At 41.5% G+C, this 18,585-nt stretch overlaps 1 protein-coding gene across 1 annotated transcript in view; it reads left to right on the forward strand.

The window, feature by feature from the left end:
• The first annotated feature begins 6,235 nt into the window (after window positions 1-6,235).
• The window catches only part of LOC124551030 (serine/threonine-protein kinase minibrain), a 476,580-nt gene continuing 464,230 nt past the window's right edge, over window positions 6,236-18,585 (forward strand). The window contains exon 1 of the mRNA XM_047125882.1: window positions 6,236-7,713. Coding sequence (XP_046981838.1) covers window positions 7,584-7,713 — 130 coding nt within the window. The 5' untranslated portion in view covers window positions 6,236-7,583. The remainder of the gene's footprint in view (window positions 7,714-18,585) is intronic.

Below are 18,585 nucleotides of genomic sequence, written 5' to 3' on the forward strand. Positions count from 1 at the left end.
CATGATACTCATTTCTTGCAACATTTATGAAGAAACCTATACTCTTAGTTTTGCTGGTAGATCAACCAATGTGACATGCATTTTTCTTTAGTCTGTGTGAGACAGATAATACAATATTTTTCACTGCTTTTATTGTGAGCTGACCAATACTAAATTCATATTGGGTCTGATTTAAGAGGCAGTTTGCTTTTGATCTCAGCTGCGATGTCCCAGGACACTATGACAGATAGTATTGAGTGATAGTACACAAAGTATGCTTGGAAGCCCGTATGCTTGTCAGCACAATGAGAGTGATTTCTTTGTGCAAAGTAAGCAGAGTGGAGCTTTTTGGTTAAAATAACCACACACTGGTGCCATCTCAGTTTGTTACCCATCTGGATGACCAGAAAATTCACACATAGAGACTCAGCCACTGTATGCCCTTTTATCTTTACTTTTGCCTGTGTCTAGTACAGATGTTTGGGCGTGTATCAATATACCAGTGGCATCAGTAAACATCACACTTTTTGAAGAGTCCTCCGATATTCCCCGTAAGTCATTTACGGATATCGAGAGTGGAACAGGTCACTCACCAAACCCTATGGGACAATGTATTTAATGTTTCTCCACTCTGAATTTTGTCTTGGACCTGTTGTTTCTATTGTTATGATAGGACAACCACCCACTTATGGGGAATGGTTTTCATGCCTCATGTTGTAGTAAGTCTGCAAAAAAATTCAGGATGCTTCAAGAAAAATATCTAGCAATATATTTTTCACATAGTCTGTATTTTACACGCAATATATGTCTCAGTTCGTCTTCCCGAACAATTCATGAATTGTCTATAGAAGAACGAGTTGCCTTGTTATCTCAAGATGAGCTTGATATTTCTTTTTATTATTATCATCATTATTTGCCATTTTAAAGAAGGCAGACAAGTTTTCCTTGAACTCACTTCTTCTGTTAACCTGCTTTGTAAGAATTTCAAAGAATATAGTTGTTGCTTTTTAAAGCAGTCTGGAGGGCAATACCTAAGTATCTCACAGACAAATGCCTCTAAGACATATTAATCGCATAATCAAATAACTTGGGATATTTGCTACCCTGATACTTGAGGCAGTCAACAGCCCTGCAACTTAATTTTAGTTTTATTGGTTTCCAGCACATATGGCATCTGTTAAACCTGAAAATCTGCCTCTGAAATAATGACTCTCACAGAAACTACTGTAAACTGGGCCAACTTTGGCCATTTGGGGCGGCTTTGTCTCTCGTACAGGAATAAGATAAATTATTTTCCTCCAAAGATTATGCTGAAGATAATGGGAAGCCGAATGTTCTATACTCTCTGTTAGCATGTACAGTCTCAGTCTAAGTTGGTCACACTGGTTTACAACTCTGTTTTTGTGTTGGAAGCATTGATACAAAGCATTCCCCTGTCTAGACTTAGTGAAGTAGTATAACAACTTCCTTGTCTGTGAATCTTAATTTCACCAATAAAGTTCAAGAAGTATAATTTCTTTACATTATTTAGTTTAAAAAACATTACCCCTTTAATAAAGTACAATTTTTGTAAATTTCTTACAACATTTCAGAATCATACTTGGTGGTCCAATATAGGTTACTAAGACAAAAACAAAGACTAAGACAAATAGGAGTGCGAGTAAGCAATTACAAACAGCATAATGAACACATTATTGTGGCCAAGATAGACACAAAGCCCACGCCTACTACAGTAGTACAAGTTTATATGCCAACTAGCTCTGCAGATCATGAAGAAATTGATGAAATATATGATGAGATAAAAGAAATTATTAAGGTAGTGAAGGGAGATGAAAATTTAGTAGTCATGGGTGACTGGAATTCAACAGTAGGAAAAGGAAGAGAAGGAAATGTAGTAGGTGAATATGGATTAGGTCTAAGAAATGAAAGAGGAAGCCACCTGGTAGAATTTTGCACAGAGCACAACTTAATCATAGCTAACACTTGGTTCAAGAATCATGAAAGAGGGTTGTATACATGGAAGAACACTGGAGATACTAGAAGGTGTCAGATAGATTATATAATGGTAAGACAGAGATTTAGGAACCAGGTTTTAAATTGTAAGACGTTTCCAGGGGCAGATGTGAACTCCGACCACAATCTATTGGTTATGAAACGTAGATTAAAACTGAAGAAACAGGAAAAAGGTGGGAATTTAAGGAGATGGGACCTGGATAAACTGAAAGAACCTGACATTGTACAGAGTTTCAGGGAGAGCATAAGGGAACAATTGACAGGAATGGGGGAAAGAAATACAGTAGAAGAAGAATGGGTAGCTTTGAGGGATGAAATAGTGAAGGCAGCAGAGGATCAAGTAGGTAAAAAGACGAGCGCTAGTAGAAATCCTTGGGTAACAGAAGAGATGCTGAATTTATTTGATGAAAGGAGAAAATGTAAGAATGCAGTAAATGAAGCAGGCAAAAAGGAATACAAACGTCTCAAAAATGAGATTGACAGGAAGTGCTAAATGGCTAAGCAGGGATGGCTAGAGGACAAATGTAAGGATGTAGAGGCTTATCTCATGAGGGGTAAGATAGATACTGCCTACAGGAAAATTAAAGAGACCTTTGGAGAAAAGAGAACCACTTGCATGAAAATCAAGAGCTCAGATGGAAACTCAGTTCTAAGCAAAGAAGAGAAAGCAGAAAGATGGAAGGAGTATATAGAGGGTCTATACAAGGGCGATGTTCTTGAGGAAAATATTATGGAAATGGATGTAGATGAAGATGAAATGGGAGATAATAATTCCAATCCCAAAAAAAGCAGGTGTTGACAGATGTGAAAATTACCGAACTATCAGTTTAATAAGTCACAGCTGCAAAATAATAACGCGAATTCTTTACAGACAAATGGAAAAACTGGTAGAAGCCAACCTCAGGGAAGATCAGTTTGGATTCCGTAGAAATGTTGGAATGCATGAGGCAATACTGGCCCTACGACTTATCTTAGAAGAAAGATTAAGGAAAGGCAAACCTACGTTTCTAGCATTTGTAGACTTTGAGAAAGCTTCTGACAATGTTGACTGGAATACTCTCTTTCAAATTCTGAAGGTGGCAGGGGTAAAATACAGGGAGCGAAAGGCTATTTACAATTTGTACAGAAACTAGATGGCAGAGTCGAGGGGCACGAAAGGGAAGCAGTGGTTGGGAAGGGAGTAAGACAGGTTTGTAGCCTCTCCCCGATGTTATTCAATCTGTATATTGAGCAATCAGTAAAAGAAACAAAAGCAAATTCAGAGTAGGTATTAAAGTCCACGGAGAAGAAATAAAAACTTTGAAGTTCGCGAATGACATTGTAATTCTGTCAGAGACAGCAAAAGACTTGGAATTGAACTGAATGGACAGTGTCTTCAAAGGAGTGTATAAGATGAACACCAACAAAAGCAAAACGAGGATAATGGAATGTAGTCGAATTAAGTCGGGTGATGCTGAGGGAATTGGATTGGGAAGTGAGACGCTTAAAGTAGTATAGGAGTTTTGCTATTTGGGGAGCAAAATAACTGATGATGGTCGAAGTAGTGAGGATATAAAATGTAGACTGGCAATGGCAAGGAAAGCGTTTCTGAAGAAGAGAAATTTGTTAACATCGAGTACAGATTTAAATGTCATGAAGTAGTTTCTGATAGTATTTGTATGGAGTGTAGCCATGTATGGATGTGAAACATGGACGATAAATAGTTTAGACAAGAAGAGAATAGAAGCTTTCGAAATATGGTGCTACAGAAGAGTGCTGAAGATGAGATGGGTAGATCACATAACTAATGAGGAGGTATTGAATGGAATTGGGGAGAAGAGGAGTTTGTGGCACAACTTGACTAGAAGAAGGGATCAGTAGGTAGGGCATATTCTGAGGCATCAGGGGATCACCAATTTAGTATTGGAGTACAGCATGGAGGGTAAAAATCGTAGAGGGAGACCAAGAGATGAATACACTAAGCAGATTTAGAAGGATGTAGGGTGCAGTAAATTCTGGGAGATGAAGCAGCTTGCACAGGATATAGCAGCATGGAGAGCTGCATCAAACCAGTCTCAGGGCTGAAGACCACAACAACAACAACAAGACAACTTTGTCCTGGGCCATGTAACTGTTCTATACAGTATCCCACATCAATGGCACAAAACCAACAATGTAGTGAAAAACAAGGCTCTGCTTAAACATGGGTTTTCACGATTGGTGTATAATTCCTTTAAATGGTAATTACTGTAGTAAGAGAGCAGCCTGAAAAAGGAATCATCTCTGTAGACTTGGAAATGCAAATGCTTGATTCCCCCAAAAATAAGTAGAAGATGAAGGTGGGAGGGTACTCTCCTACCTGTGATTCGTCTAAATGAACCCAGATCAACTAGGAGAGGATAATATTCCGTTTTGAAACAGATGAACTACATGTTTCTGTTATACTCCGATGTATGATATTTACATTCAATAAAGTACTCAGTAAAGTACCAATACATGAACTTTATATAACTGCCCTGTTTTGGCTTATTTTACGTGACAGAACGAGATTTAACATTATTTCTTCACAACTTATGTACAATATTAAGCAACCTATAAGGTGATAAAAAAATATTTTCCAAAAAATTAAAGTGTAAATGGGCTAAAGTTGCCTTGCAATTGGGTAACATAACCTTTTTAGGAAAAATGAAAAAAAATTTACACAATAATGATTAATTTTGTATTATGTGTCAGGAAGTACTTCAAAACCGTCACTTTTCACACAGTTTTTGACAGAAATGAAGACATAATCTTTAATCTGGAAAAACCAGAAAAGGTGGGCCAAAATGCGTCCAGTTTACGATAGTTTTACTTGCTGTCTCGCACCTTTGTGTGATACGACCTCTAAGTGGTGACGATGTTTTCCACCCTCAAAATTAAAAATATTTATCTTTCCAGAAGCAATAACAACAATGCTAGACGCCCGAACAACTTATCAACGTTTGAAATACATCAAAATATACAGATCTATCTTCCCTTTTTTTATCTGGTGTAAGCTGTTGCGCAGAAATAATACAAACTAATCAGGTCATAATTACAAGTAATGCGAGAAACTTCATCTTCTTTCTCATTTTACACGTCATTAAGTGTGTGCGTGTGTGTGTGTGTCCGCCCCCCTCTTTTGTTATTATTGTCCAGTGTACCTCAGACGATAAAGTGCGTTATTTTCATTCATTTACTTTCACCGGAGATTTAGCTTACTCGAAGACAGATATAAATATCTATATAACAGACAATCCAGTCTAAGATACAACACTCTCAAATATGGGGGTCCCAAACGATAACGGCGCATATAGGTTGCGTGACAATTTATGTAAACTTTTTCTTCCCAAAAGGATGTTGAACTGCAAGTACGCAAGATTACAGTTTCCGCCAGCAGATGGCAGGCGCATCCAGTCACCCGAACGCTTCGCAGCTAAGCAAATGGCTCAAACGAGTACAGTAAAAGTAACGTAATGCTTAAGCAAACGTGTACGTTAGTATGATTTGTTCGACACACTATAAGTGGCCGTTAATTGTTGTAAGGCAGCACAATTTAGAACATAATCGTTAATGAAATATTTAAAAAATGCTTTACTTTTTCTGCGACGATTGTCACACCGATACTACAAATCAGTTCTTAACGAGTAAGACTTGCCACTAAGCTCGCATCTCTATTGTGATACGTTAGCCCTTGAGCTACTTTCAAATTATTCAAACTTATTGCGTTATCATTACCAATAATGTCACCGGACTACTGTGTTTCTCCATCTAATTGCATTTTGTATGTGCATTTCCCACCACATAACATGAGAAAAAAATGGGAAATAGTGTTCGAAAAAAATAATTTTTAGTTTTTTAGAATATTAATTTTAGTTATCTGTAGTTTGTCTCTTTCAAAACATCAAACAGGTTTGTGAAACCCAGTAAAGTAGTGGCTAACTAATTACAGCGTCATGGCAGTCAGTAACAAGGGCTGTTTTCTGCATAGTGAACACAGTTCCGCCGTTCATTCACCCAATAGTAATCCATGATGCGGTTACCCTTGAAGAGATGGGAAGACTAGCCTTGCGAGTCCGAATTCCGCTCTGTTATTGAAAGCTGAATTCTCATTGGCAGTAGGTCGCCAGTTACTGACGTCATAAGCAAGTAATCGCCAATGGAGACTGCGGAATCACATCGCTTAGCATTCGTACGGATGTATGCGAAGAGTCTTTTGTAATACTTGAGACCTATGTTCCTTACTTCATCCTACGGCCTATTTCATAGCGATCTCCTCCTAGCGTCGTCACTATGACGGCTCCCCGTCCAAGTAGCGAATCAGATTTCTTATCTGCAATTTGTCTTTGGATCACGTGTGCTGCTAGCCACGGTCTAAACACCTAACCGCACAGTCATCTGGTGCGAAGTTGTGTTGGCTATCCTGTGACTGAGCAGTGCCGCTAGTGTCACCAAGCGGCGGGATGCGGAACTAAAGGACTTCGCCCGACCACGCCAGTCGCTGTCTGCCATGTTGGGGTGTGCTAGTTGCTGAGTTTCCGGATGTTTGGTGTAGCTTGTAATAACAGTCACGTGCAGCCGTGGTGACTCTTGACGATGGCCACATCGGATATCGTTTCGACGCCGGGACCTCGCTCCACAAGTGATCAGTGATTTTTAGTTCTCTGCGTGTGCCGTGCAAGTGCGAGGCGAAGAAGAAATCGCTTGTGCTGTTTGTGTGTCCCGGTTTGTTGTGGTACGTCGTCCTTTGTCTAGTCCGGTGTAAGGAGCCTTCGCGCGGCACCACTGCGTCGCACCTAATAACAGCAGAAAGTGTGTTTTAACACAACGCCTGGATGCTAGAGCAAAGTTTCATGCTGGATCTTACCCTACGTATCTTCGGCCACCTCCGCATACAGCACTACTGCGGTCCACCTCGTGTGCCTCTACGCCGAGCCGTGTTGTTATTTTGCTTGCCGTGCTTTTGACCCTAGTGGGCGAGTCCATTACGGTTGTGACGGGGGTGGGCACGTTATCAGGTGGAATGCGGAAAGATCTTCTCAGGTTGCGATTACGATTTAGAGCATAGGAAAATCAATTTTTACCCTCTGAAGATAAATAAATTTCATGCCCCGATCGAATATTAGAAGTGTTTTTTTTGTGTGTGTGGTTTTTATATTGCTACTCTCTAGCGTCAGAGATATATACATAACGGAACTTGCTGTGTAAAGAGAGTTCTGAGAAATATTGGAAGATACTGTTTTGTTTTGAGTGCAGTTTTTATACTCCGTGAAAACCTGGTTGAGGTTATGTTGTAACAGTGTGTAATGAATGGTATTGTGCGTTATTATGACCCACCCGGGCAACATAGATGGAAATAACCTTTGAGAAGGGGTTCTGACCGTCCGGAATTTTGTTGTACAGCGTTATTCGTCATAAATGTGTAGTACACCATTTCTGATGAGGATTCAGGCAAACTGATACGGGGTGCGTTGTGGTGTTGGTGTTATCGGTAGCTGCTGTGTTGTTTTTCCGTGTTGACTGCGTGACTGGTGCCGTCAATTCTGGAGCCCTCGCAGCAACTAGAGACGGCGACGGCTCCCCATGGTTCCTCAATGGTGCTCGTGAGTGCGGCCTCACCAGTGTCGGCCGCTATGGACAGCTCGGTGGTGGTGCAAGCTAAGCGCCCCGACTCCTGGGAGACGCAGCAGATGCTCATGTTGGTGCATAAGAATAAGTCTAAAGGTGAGTACCCTCTTGCTGTCTTCACCCCGATGGGACGACGCGCACGGACCAGACCCGTTGACATCCTCCATGCTGGCTAACACATTTGTCAGGTATCCTGTATTATTTCGAAAGTATTTTCATTTATATGTGGTTCCTCTGAATATACAAAAGTCTCTGTTGTCAAATGTATAGAAAAAATCTGACAGTTGATTTGCTTAATATCAAATACAAGTAGATTTTTTGGTCTCAGGTCCCTGTTGCCCTGTTTCATAATCAGCCGGCTGTAAATATGCGACTGTGACATGCTCAGTAAGGGATTTTTATGTATTTCTAGTGTATAGTATTGGAATTAGAAGCCGAGTCGTTCATTGGCAACCGCTCTCAGGTCGATAAAGAGAAGACAAAATCGTTTTACCAAAAAATCTTATGTTTACATCATCCCCGTCACGCTGAGCGACTACGAGACATACGCGTTCGTGGTGTGTAAAAATGACAAGTCACTGTTTTTGTTTCGTTTCGCTGCTTACAGCTTCTTTCCAGAGGTTTGTGGCCGGCTCGCACATTTCATACACAATTGAAATTGGAAATGTTATTGCCCACTAAACATTTTGTGACCTAGTTTCGTCTTATATTAAAGCATTTTCTTTTCCAGTTGTAATTTTTACTTAGTTTGAGAGGAGTGTCACGATTATGTTTCTCGAATGGCGTCAGTGTGGGACTTCCTAACAAAATTTCCGTGTATCAAACGGAAGGGTTGCAGTTATTTTACAGTATGTTACTTTGGTCGGCACTATTTCCTTTTCCTACATGCATACAACATATGTGTGATACGGTTTCCTAATCTCGGGTGAACCGTATATGCGAGATACCTGTTAGGTTCAGTCTTCTTAGTCACAGACTTGATGCAATAGCTTCGAGTCAGGTAAACAAGCTAACTAGAAAGTGAGGAACTTCCCCTTGTACCTGTCATCTGTCAGGCCACGAGGTTCCAAACGTGACAGCATTTAGGAAATCTGTTAAAAGTCACGCCCATTGCCCTTTACGTTATGGAACTCTTGCATTACATATTTTAAGAGCGCCCAGAGAATTGGTTTACCAAATGTATGAACGAATGTTCATTGAGGAACAAGAGTGTTTTGTTGACAGCCAGGTGTAACGGTTGTCAGCTGGTCTTGTCGTGTGCGCTGCTCTAGGTTAATTGCAATATCGCATGTTCTGTTGCTATGTGTAAACTTCTCATGTGAATGGTCCGATATCACACGCTGTTCTTAATCTTGATTTGGCTGACTAACTGTGGATGCGAGACCATAATATTTACACGCTGCATTTTGGTTCCGAGGGCAGGGTCGGAGCTCACTTTGCAGCGCCAAATGCATGAAAATGTCCCTCACGCCACTTCTTGGGCTAAATTAATGGTACTTTTATGAATCTGTTACTGCGCTGACGGCATTAACAGCTGATGTAGATCGTTGAATTGAGCTTAATGTTTACTGAGTGATGACGTGCTAAGACCTTCTATATCGTTGGTGTCAATCTCTGTATAAGTAGACGAAAACAAAAATGTTCGATTATGCTGTAGTTTCGTTTTTTACCTTTATCGGGGGTCTGAAAAATAGTAATTTCTTGCTACCCAATGTTTTTACTGCCCGTCGTCTGCCACAGGATACATTTTATGCTTGCATCATGAGATGTTTGTGTTAGGGGTCTTAAAATTTACCAGCAGAAAAAAGGTGACAAATTTTGCATCTGTTCGATGAGTGCCAGTGAATCATCACCGTTGCGAGCCGTGCAGCTGATAGCATTCGCGAAATTTCTGCAACACCAGTAGACTTACGCATAGTCCCGTATCGCCGACTAAGACAGTGTATGACGGTGGTAACGAAGAAAGTTTGTATCTTTTCTACGCAGTAGGTACTGCTAACATGCGTAATGATACAAAAAATGCCGTAATTCCTTGTGTACATGCTCAGTTTAAAAAATCCAGGCGTTTCGTTATAAAAAAAATTGTCATTGTGTAATTTGGAAAAAGGGAGAAAGGAAATAATAAATTTCATTTGAGTCAAAAGATGTGGTGTGCATTTGGCAGCAACTGTTATTTACTGGAATGTTTATTTCCGAATATGCGTCGGTTCTTGCCCTGTGGCTAGTGCTGAAGTGCAGTAGTAGTGTCGCTGCCATTGACCTTGAGTCGGAATGACAGTTTTAAAAATAGCTAGTGGAAAACCGAATTTTAAATATTTTACTATAAGAGAAGCGCCCAAGACGCATTAGTTAAACGAATACATAGCAAGCTAAGCCTAGGTTAGAATAAGTCTAATTGCGTTGATAGCATGCAGACTTGATGTAAATTAAAATATGAGATTACAAATCGCTAGATGCAAACTGCATGACCATGTCATTTATGTCCGTCAGCAGACTGCGTCTAAGACGACGTCAAGAGCAGTCGGTTCAGTTTATGTACCAGACTGTGGAAAGCATGAATGGCGATTGTCTGTGCTCCCCCTCCCCTCCCCCCCAAACACACACACACACACACACACACACACACACACACACCGCCCATCGTAGTGAAGTTCTGCCTTACTAGATATGCCAACAGCTGCGTTCAGTCTGTTCATCGACTTCTACTCGGGCAAGGGACTGATCGCACTGTGGTGGTAAACTTTGCGAGACATTTTGGTGACTAGGCAGACTCTTCCGTCTTTGCTTTTTTGCTTTATGTAGTTATTTATAAAATCTGGGACTTTTTTCTGGTTACTAAATTTGTTTTTACTAGTTTCTGAGGGAGTGATTATATGAATCCAGGCATGTGCCTTACGGGTGAGGGACACCCCCTCAAAAACTACCCAGAAGAGTGTATGTAGTGTTCTAGTCTGTTTTTATCTACAGTCGTTCGCCTGTTTTCCTGCTGTTCTTCTCGTAGAAGATCTAAAATATGACTTGGTCCTGCGGGATATGATTTGTGCGCCGTCTCCTGACAGACTGATGCATTAAGCAATTGTGTGTGACCGATAAGTTATGCACATTGGAATCTGCGATAATTGAAAGCACTTACCGACTTATGTCTTTGCTGTTAAGGTATATACTGTTGGTCTGTTTTTGCCAGCGTTTGACGCCAGTTTGAGTAATATTCTTTGCAATAATTTTATATTGGGTAATTCATAAAGAAAGCTGCTTAAAACCCGAGGGTGGATGCAATATAACAACTGTGGCAAAGAAAAGAACTCAGCATCTGAGCGCAAGAAGAGTGGTGAACATCTAGAGCACGTCGCGTCATACAAGTATTAGGGGTAACGCCGAGAAGCTATATCAAATGAGACCATCACTTAAAATTAGTATTAGGAAAGGCGAATGAATGAAAGGCAGTTGTTTGGAGGGTTCTCGGAAAACGTTATGCAGGTGTAAAGGAAGTCACATACAAGATATAAGTGCATCCTAATCTTGAATAGTCTTCCAGTATTTTGAGTCTTAATAAGTATGAATGACAACATACATTGAAAGAATTCAGAGACGCACTGTTAGATAGTAACAGGTAAGTGTAGGTCATAAGGAAGTGTCTGATATGCGCTGTGAAGTTAAATGGGATTTCTTCGAAGAAAGATTAAGTAGTTCTTGCGAAAGCCTGTAACCTGTATGGGAAGAAGGATGTGCGATCATTGTGTTGACACCATTGTACATTAGAATAAGGGCTTTCTAGCGCAACTTTTGCAGCGTAGTTGAAACAACGTGCTAGCAAAATGCCTGTCCGCATGTTATCAAGTTTACTTCAAGTACGCTGCAGAAGTTTCACTGGGAAGTCCTTACACATCCTGCATACGTTCCGGTTCTCGCCCCATGTGATGTCCATATTTTTGCAACCCTGAAGAAAGACATTCGTGGCTGCCGATTTGCTTGAGAAGCAGCAGCGCATGCTTGGATAGACTCATAATTCCGTAGGCACTCACATTTTTCCATGAAGACATTGATCGTCTTGTCTCACACTAGAATAAATGTATTAACAGCTATGGCGGGTACTTTTGGGATAATAAAGTATACTTACGTGTTTCCCATCTGTCTCTCTTCATTTGACTGCCCCTGAGGTTTGTTGCATTGTCTTTTAGTTACGTGCATTCCTGCTATTCGACTAATAGGTGATCTCTAACACAAGTTGAACCTGTAGGAACATGGTTTGTGCTGTCGTCTCCCGACTGTCTGATGCATCGGGCAGTTGTATGTGACCGAAATGCATATTTCAGTTCGGTATAATTGAAAGTATTGATTTTTGCCTTCTGTTTATATGTGGTTCCGTTATATGCTGTTAGTCCGTTTTTCTCTATTTTAACGTCAGTTTGATCAATCTGCGTTGCAATTACTTGGATTGGCTGTTTCATTAAAAAAGTATTCCACAACCCAAGGATTGCTTTGTGACCGTCTCAGTACTCCCTCGTACGTATATCTCACGAGAAATCTTGATTGTGAAATTTGCAAGATTTAAGATCACACGGAGGCTTACCGACAATTGTTCTCTCCACAGAACATTAGCGAATGAAACAAAAAATGGGGAGTAATGATGGTAGACGAACAGCGCAAGGTTGCTTGCGGACTGTATACGCAAGTGTAGTCGTGCAATAGCATTCCTCTGAACTTCAGTTGTCCTAGTCGCTGTCCGGCGTATCCTCATATATGTTCCCGTTTCAGTCACCTATGGAGCGGGATAACAATGACTCGGTGTACGTGGTAATTAGCCGAAACTTGTCTCCCCTGTTCCTGCAGCAACGATACGCGGGGGCTGTTGTATATTCCTACATTCCTGTCTTCAAGCGTTTGTTAATTCAGATTTTTTTCACTATTTCCTTAACGCTATCAGGCGAGTCATATAAAGCTGTTAGTTCTGTTTATCATGGGTTCCTCACACTTGAACAACATTCTAGAATGGGTTGTACGAGCGAGATTGAGTACATTTTCCCAGTCCCCTACGAACAAACCATAGTCAGCTTCCTGCTGTACCTACGACATAGTCTATGTGACCATTCCAGTTCACATCCCCGCAAATTGTTATACCCAGGTATTTGGCATGAGTTGACATTTAATATGTAATTCACTGATATTTCAGCCATAGGATACAAGAGTTTTGCTTTATTTCAAGTGCAGAATTTTGCGTTTATGAACAAATAAAGCAAGTTCTCAAATTTTGCTCCACTGGAATCTTATCGAGATCTGTCGGAATATTTGTGCAGATTTCTTACAGACAGTACTTCATTACAGAAAGGTGCATCAAGCGCGAAAGCTCTGAAATTGTAGCGAACTTTGTCTGCTTTGTCATATAAATGAAGTACATGGTAGAGGGCACTTCCCGTTGTTCTGTACAATGTTTCGTTCACGTATGAATAGCAGGGCTTGCTTTTTTTATGGAGTTCTGAGTAGTGGCGTTTTTAGGACACCAGCTCATGAGAGATCATAGTGTAAGCTAATACATTTACATAATTAGGGTGCTGTATTACATGAGATGTAAATAGTAGAATACAAAATAAGTCAGATCTGTTCAGCTGTTTCTGTGGCATTATACGCAGGACGTTGGGAAAGTAGCCTGCCAAAGTTCAGTAAGGTGACGGCTATACCTGCACAGCTCTATGCATATGAAGACTGAACCCGTAAGAGCGGAGACGAAAGAACAATAGAAACACACAAAATGAACTTTCTTAGCTACGTGGCTGGACACACTTTAATGGATAAAAAGAGAAATGATAACGTACGAGCTGAACTGAATATTCAAAGCATAAATGATAAACAGTGTCAGTGTCCCTACCCATTTCACGGGGCACGCATGAACTTACTTCTCCGTCTGCCATTAGGTATACTGTTATAAATCTAGCGGTATTCCAGAGATTTGTATCGGGTAAGAGAGCTTCATCACTTGTGATTCTGAAGACGAAACGCGGAGTGCTGGATGATCTTACGATAAACTGGTATTACGTCCGAGGTAAATGTTCATATTCGCAACCGCATATTCAGTTCGTCGGCGCAAACAGAGCTCCGATTCGCCTCCTACAATGATGGGCGTCCACGCAGACCTGAAATTGTGAAGTGCTACACCCTGAACTACCAGTCCGAGAGTAATCAAACTTCGTGGGTATTTTTATCACGTGAGGGGGATTAAATGATCGAACTTTGAGTCCCTTCTGAACTGATGTCTGTGAGCAGCAGTTTGAGGCGTGGCGCCCAGGGCGTGAATAGGCTCTTGTATTCGTCCTGGCTTGGAACCAAACAGGCTTCGAATGTGGTCTCGAGGGATTTCTTGCCATACCTGAAACGCATGCTGTGTCAGTTCATAATGACTGAGGTTGGCACGGAAGTATGCGTCTTCCCTTCGCATCCCATGCGTGCTCTGTGGGACCAAATCAGAGGGACAGGCAGACCATTCAAGGATCTGCACATCTTCATATTTCTGGTGTGGGTTGCAATGTCGGGCCCTCCATCAACCTGCTGTAAAATGCCATTGGGCCGTGATCGATGTGACAGCATGGTTTCTGATTGTAGCCACAGATTGTCGCAGATTGAGCCTTCTTTCAACAGTATTACCAAGTCATTCCTGTGCTCATATCCAGTAGCTCCCCCACACCAAGGGAGCTGTGGATCTCGAGAACGCTCCTTCGTGTTATTGGGTTGGTGCATGAGTTCGTAGCGTTTTTTCATTAATTTGGTAAACACAACAGCTGTTCCACCAGTTACGTTAACATTATCTGTCGTGGATGCGGGTAGGTCTTCTTACAGGGAGTTGCTGCTTTGCTCTACCACTCTTTTCCTTTCCTTGGCGTTAGCATAAAGACAGAATTTCTCGCCACCAGTAACGATACTGTATAGCTCTTGTTCACGAGATAATTGATAACGAGCAAGCAGAGATGTACATTGGGCGCTAGCTCATTTTTGTGACTTTGGCTTAGAGGATGCGGTACCCAAACACGCTATTTTTGTACCTTCCCCATTGCATGCAAGTGTCGCACGATGGTGAATTCATCACAGTTCTTCAAATATACTAACGTGGATCATTGTGAATTAGTCCGTTTAAACGATCATTACCAAACCCTGAAAGTCTTCGTGTATGTCAGAACGTTCCTCCTTAATACAAGAAAACCATTTTCTTGCCGTGCTCCTTGCAGAGGCATTATTATCCCCATATACGGCGCAAATGTTTCCGGCTGCCTCCATTGCACTCAAACGGAAGAATACATCGGAAGTGTTTCAATTTCTCCACTTGACATTCCATTTTCTAGCGTCCACGCTCTACTGGCTATCTCCAAATGACAAAATAACAATTCACATAGCAACAGTGAACTACAAATGAAAAAAGATTATCGATAAATTAAACCAATAGTAATCGGAATGTCAACAAGCAAAGTAAAAATGCTACGAACTTTTGCACCAACCTAATACATTTCACTAGTTTTTTTACTATCTTAGAGAAAACATTAAGGAAAGGCAAACCTACGTTTCTAGCATTTGTAGACATAGAGAAAGCTTTTGACAATGTTGACTGGAATACTCTCTTTCAAATTGTGAAGGTGGCATGGGTAAAATACAGGGAGCGAAAGGCTATTTACAATTTGTACAGAAACCAGATGGCAGTTATAAGAGGAGAGGGACATGAAAGGGAAGCAGCGGTTGGGAAGGGAGTGAGACAGGGTTGTAGCCTCTCCCCGATGTTATTCGATCTTTATATTGAGCAAGCAGTGAAGGAAACAAAAGAAAAATTCGGAGTAGGTATTAAAATCCATGGAGAAGAAATAAAAACTTTGACGTTCGCCGATGACATTGTAATTCTGTCAGAAACAGCAAAGGACTTGGAAGAACAGTTGAACGGAATGGATAATGTCTTGAAAGGAGGATATAAGATGAACATCAACAAAAGCAAAACAAGGATAATGGAATGTAGTCGAATTAAGTCGGGTGATGCTGAGGGAATTAGATTAGGAAATGAGACACTTAAAGTAGTAAAGGAGTTTTGCTATTTGGGGAGCAAAATAACTGATAATGGTCGAAGTAGAGAGGATATAAAATGTAGACTGGCAATGGCAAGGAAAGCGTTTCTGAAGAAGAGAAATTTGTTAACGAGTATAGATTTAAGTGTCAGGAAGTAGTTTCTGAAAGCATTTGTATGGAGTGTAGCCATGTATGAAAGTGAAACATGGACGATAAATAGTTTGGACAAGAAGAGAATAGAAGCTTTCGAAATGTGGTGCTGCAGAAGAATGCTGAAGGTTAGATGGGTAGAACACATAACTAATGAGGAGGTATTGAATAGGATTGGGGAGAAGTTAGTGGCACAACTTGACTAGAAGAAGAGATTGGTTGGTAGGACATGTTCTGAGGCATCAAGGGATCACCAATTTGGTATTGGAGGGCAGCGTGGAGGGTATAAAAATCGTAGAGGGAGACCAAGAGATGAATACACTAAACAGATGAAGAAGGATGTAGGGTGCAGTACATACTGGGAGATGAAGAAGCTTGCACAGCATAGAGTAGCATGGAGAGCTGCATCAAACCAGTCTCAGGACTGAAGACCACAACAACAACAGATACTGAGAAAGCAGTACCCAGAACAACCACCTCTGGCCGTAATAACGGCCTTCATACGCCTGAGCATTGAGTCAAACAGAGCTTGAATGGCGTGTACAGGCACAGCTGCCCATGCAGCTTCAACACGATACCACAGTTCAGCAAGAGTAGTGACTGCCGTACTATGACGAGTCAGTTGATCGGCCACCATTGACCAGACGTTTTCAATTGGTGAGAGATCTGGAGAATGTGCTGGCCAGGGCAGCAGTCGAACATTTTCTGTATCCACAAAGACCCGTACAGGACCTGCAACATGCGGTCGTGCATTAACCTGCTGAAATGTAGGGTTTCGCAGGGATCGAATGAAGGGTAGAGCCACGGGTCGTAACACATCTGAAATGTAACGTTCACTGTTCAAAGTGCCGTCAATGCGAACAAGAGGTGACCGAGACGTGTAACCAGTGGCACCCCATACCATCACGCCTGGTGATACGCCAGTATGGCGATGAGGAATACACGCTTCCAATGTGCGTTCATCGCGATGTCGCCAAACACGGATGCGACCATCATGATGCTGTAAACACAACCTGGATTCATCCGAAAAAATGACGTGTTGCCATTCGTGAACCCAGGTTCGTCGTCGAGTACACCATCGCAGGCGCTCCTGTCTGTGATGCGGCGTCAATGGTAACCGCAGCCACGGTCTCCGAGCTGATAGTCCACGCTGCTGCAAACGTTGTCGAACTGTTCGTGCAGATGGTTGTCGTCTTGCAAACGTCCCTATCTGCTGACTCGGGGATCGAGACGTGGGTGCACGATCCGTTACAGCCATGCGGATATGATGCCTGTCATCTCGACGGCTAGTGGTACGAGGCCGTTGGGATCCAGCAAGGCGTTCCGTATTACCCTTCTGAACCCACCGATTTCATATTCTGCTAACAGTCATTGGATCTCGACCAACGGGAGCAGCAATGTCGCGCTATACGATAAACTGCAATCGCGATAGGCTACAATCCGACCTTTATCAAAGTCGGAAACGTGATGGTACGTATTTCTACTCCTTACACGGGCATCACAACAACGTTTCATCATGCAACGCCGGTCAACTGCTGTTTGTGTATGAGAAATTCGGTTGGAAACTTTCCTCATGTCAGCACGTTGTAGGTGTCGCAACCGGCGCCAACCTTGTGTGAATGCTTTGAAAAGCTATCATTTGCATATCACAGCATCTTCTTCCTGTCGGTTAAATTTCGCGTCTGTAGCACGTCATCTTCGTGGTGTAGCAGTTTTAATGGCCAGTCGTGTATTTTTGTTTAATAATTAGAGGCAAATGAAGGAAACGCCATATCGCTTTATAAACTGATAAAGGAGATAAACTCGAGTTCGGGAAAACTATTACAAACTTGCATAGAACGCATTCAATAACTGAGAACCAGCTACTCACTATTTTTAGCCAGAGTTTTAACTTGTGAATTCTCAGTTACGTATAGCGTACTTTGCAGGTTTCGGATGGTGGAATCTTATAATAGCGAAATCTCCCACAGTATAACTTAAGCATAGAGAAAAAATTAATAACACAGACAAATTTTGGGCTTACAACCCCAGTTCCCATTCTAGCATCAATGGTATCAGTAAAAATACATAGTCGCTATTTTTTGTGCGAGTATGCACTTATCTTCGATGTTTTGTTGCATTATCAATGATTCTTTATCCTTTCAAACCTCGTACAGCAAATTGCTGCCTGGGTAGATCCAAATGTGCATCCAACGCGTCTTAGCTGTATACAAGGACCTCATTCAGAACACTTCCAAACCTGTTGCAGAACATGCCCTCTGCAAATAAGAGGAAACAGGTGGCTTACACGTGATGCGCCTCCAGCACAGTTCATTCGCAGCACTGGATGATATCGACTGTGACAGATTGAGAGATAGGGCGTGACATGTTTCGCAGCCTCCATGTTTCTCCTATCTCAGTCCTTTGCGTTGTTTTCGGCAGGCCCACGTAAAACAGCTGATTCGTGCTACAGACATTCCTTATTCAGTGACTCTTAAGGATTCAATGAAGGCTACGGAACTATTCGGAACCGTGCAAGGGTTTTTGAAAAGAAGCGACAGACCTTGATCTTCTTTAATTATTAGATATCCGGTTTCGCCTCTTATTAAGTCCTCAGGTCCATTAATTACTAAGAAGGAATAAATGTGGTACGGTAGTACAAAGGTGGCTGTAAAGAGACATAAAAATGCGAATAGTGGCCGTATGGAAATCATACCGAATTACGGCAAAGTGGAGGTCGTTCGTTTGCAAAAATTCAGTTAAATTTATCGAAGTTCTATAATTGGAACTACCAATTAAGTTACA

The sequence above is a fragment of the Schistocerca americana genome, chromosome 9, assembly GCF_021461395.2.
Source record: "Schistocerca americana isolate TAMUIC-IGC-003095 chromosome 9, iqSchAmer2.1, whole genome shotgun sequence".
Classification (NCBI taxonomy): Eukaryota; Metazoa; Arthropoda; class Insecta; order Orthoptera; family Acrididae; genus Schistocerca; species Schistocerca americana.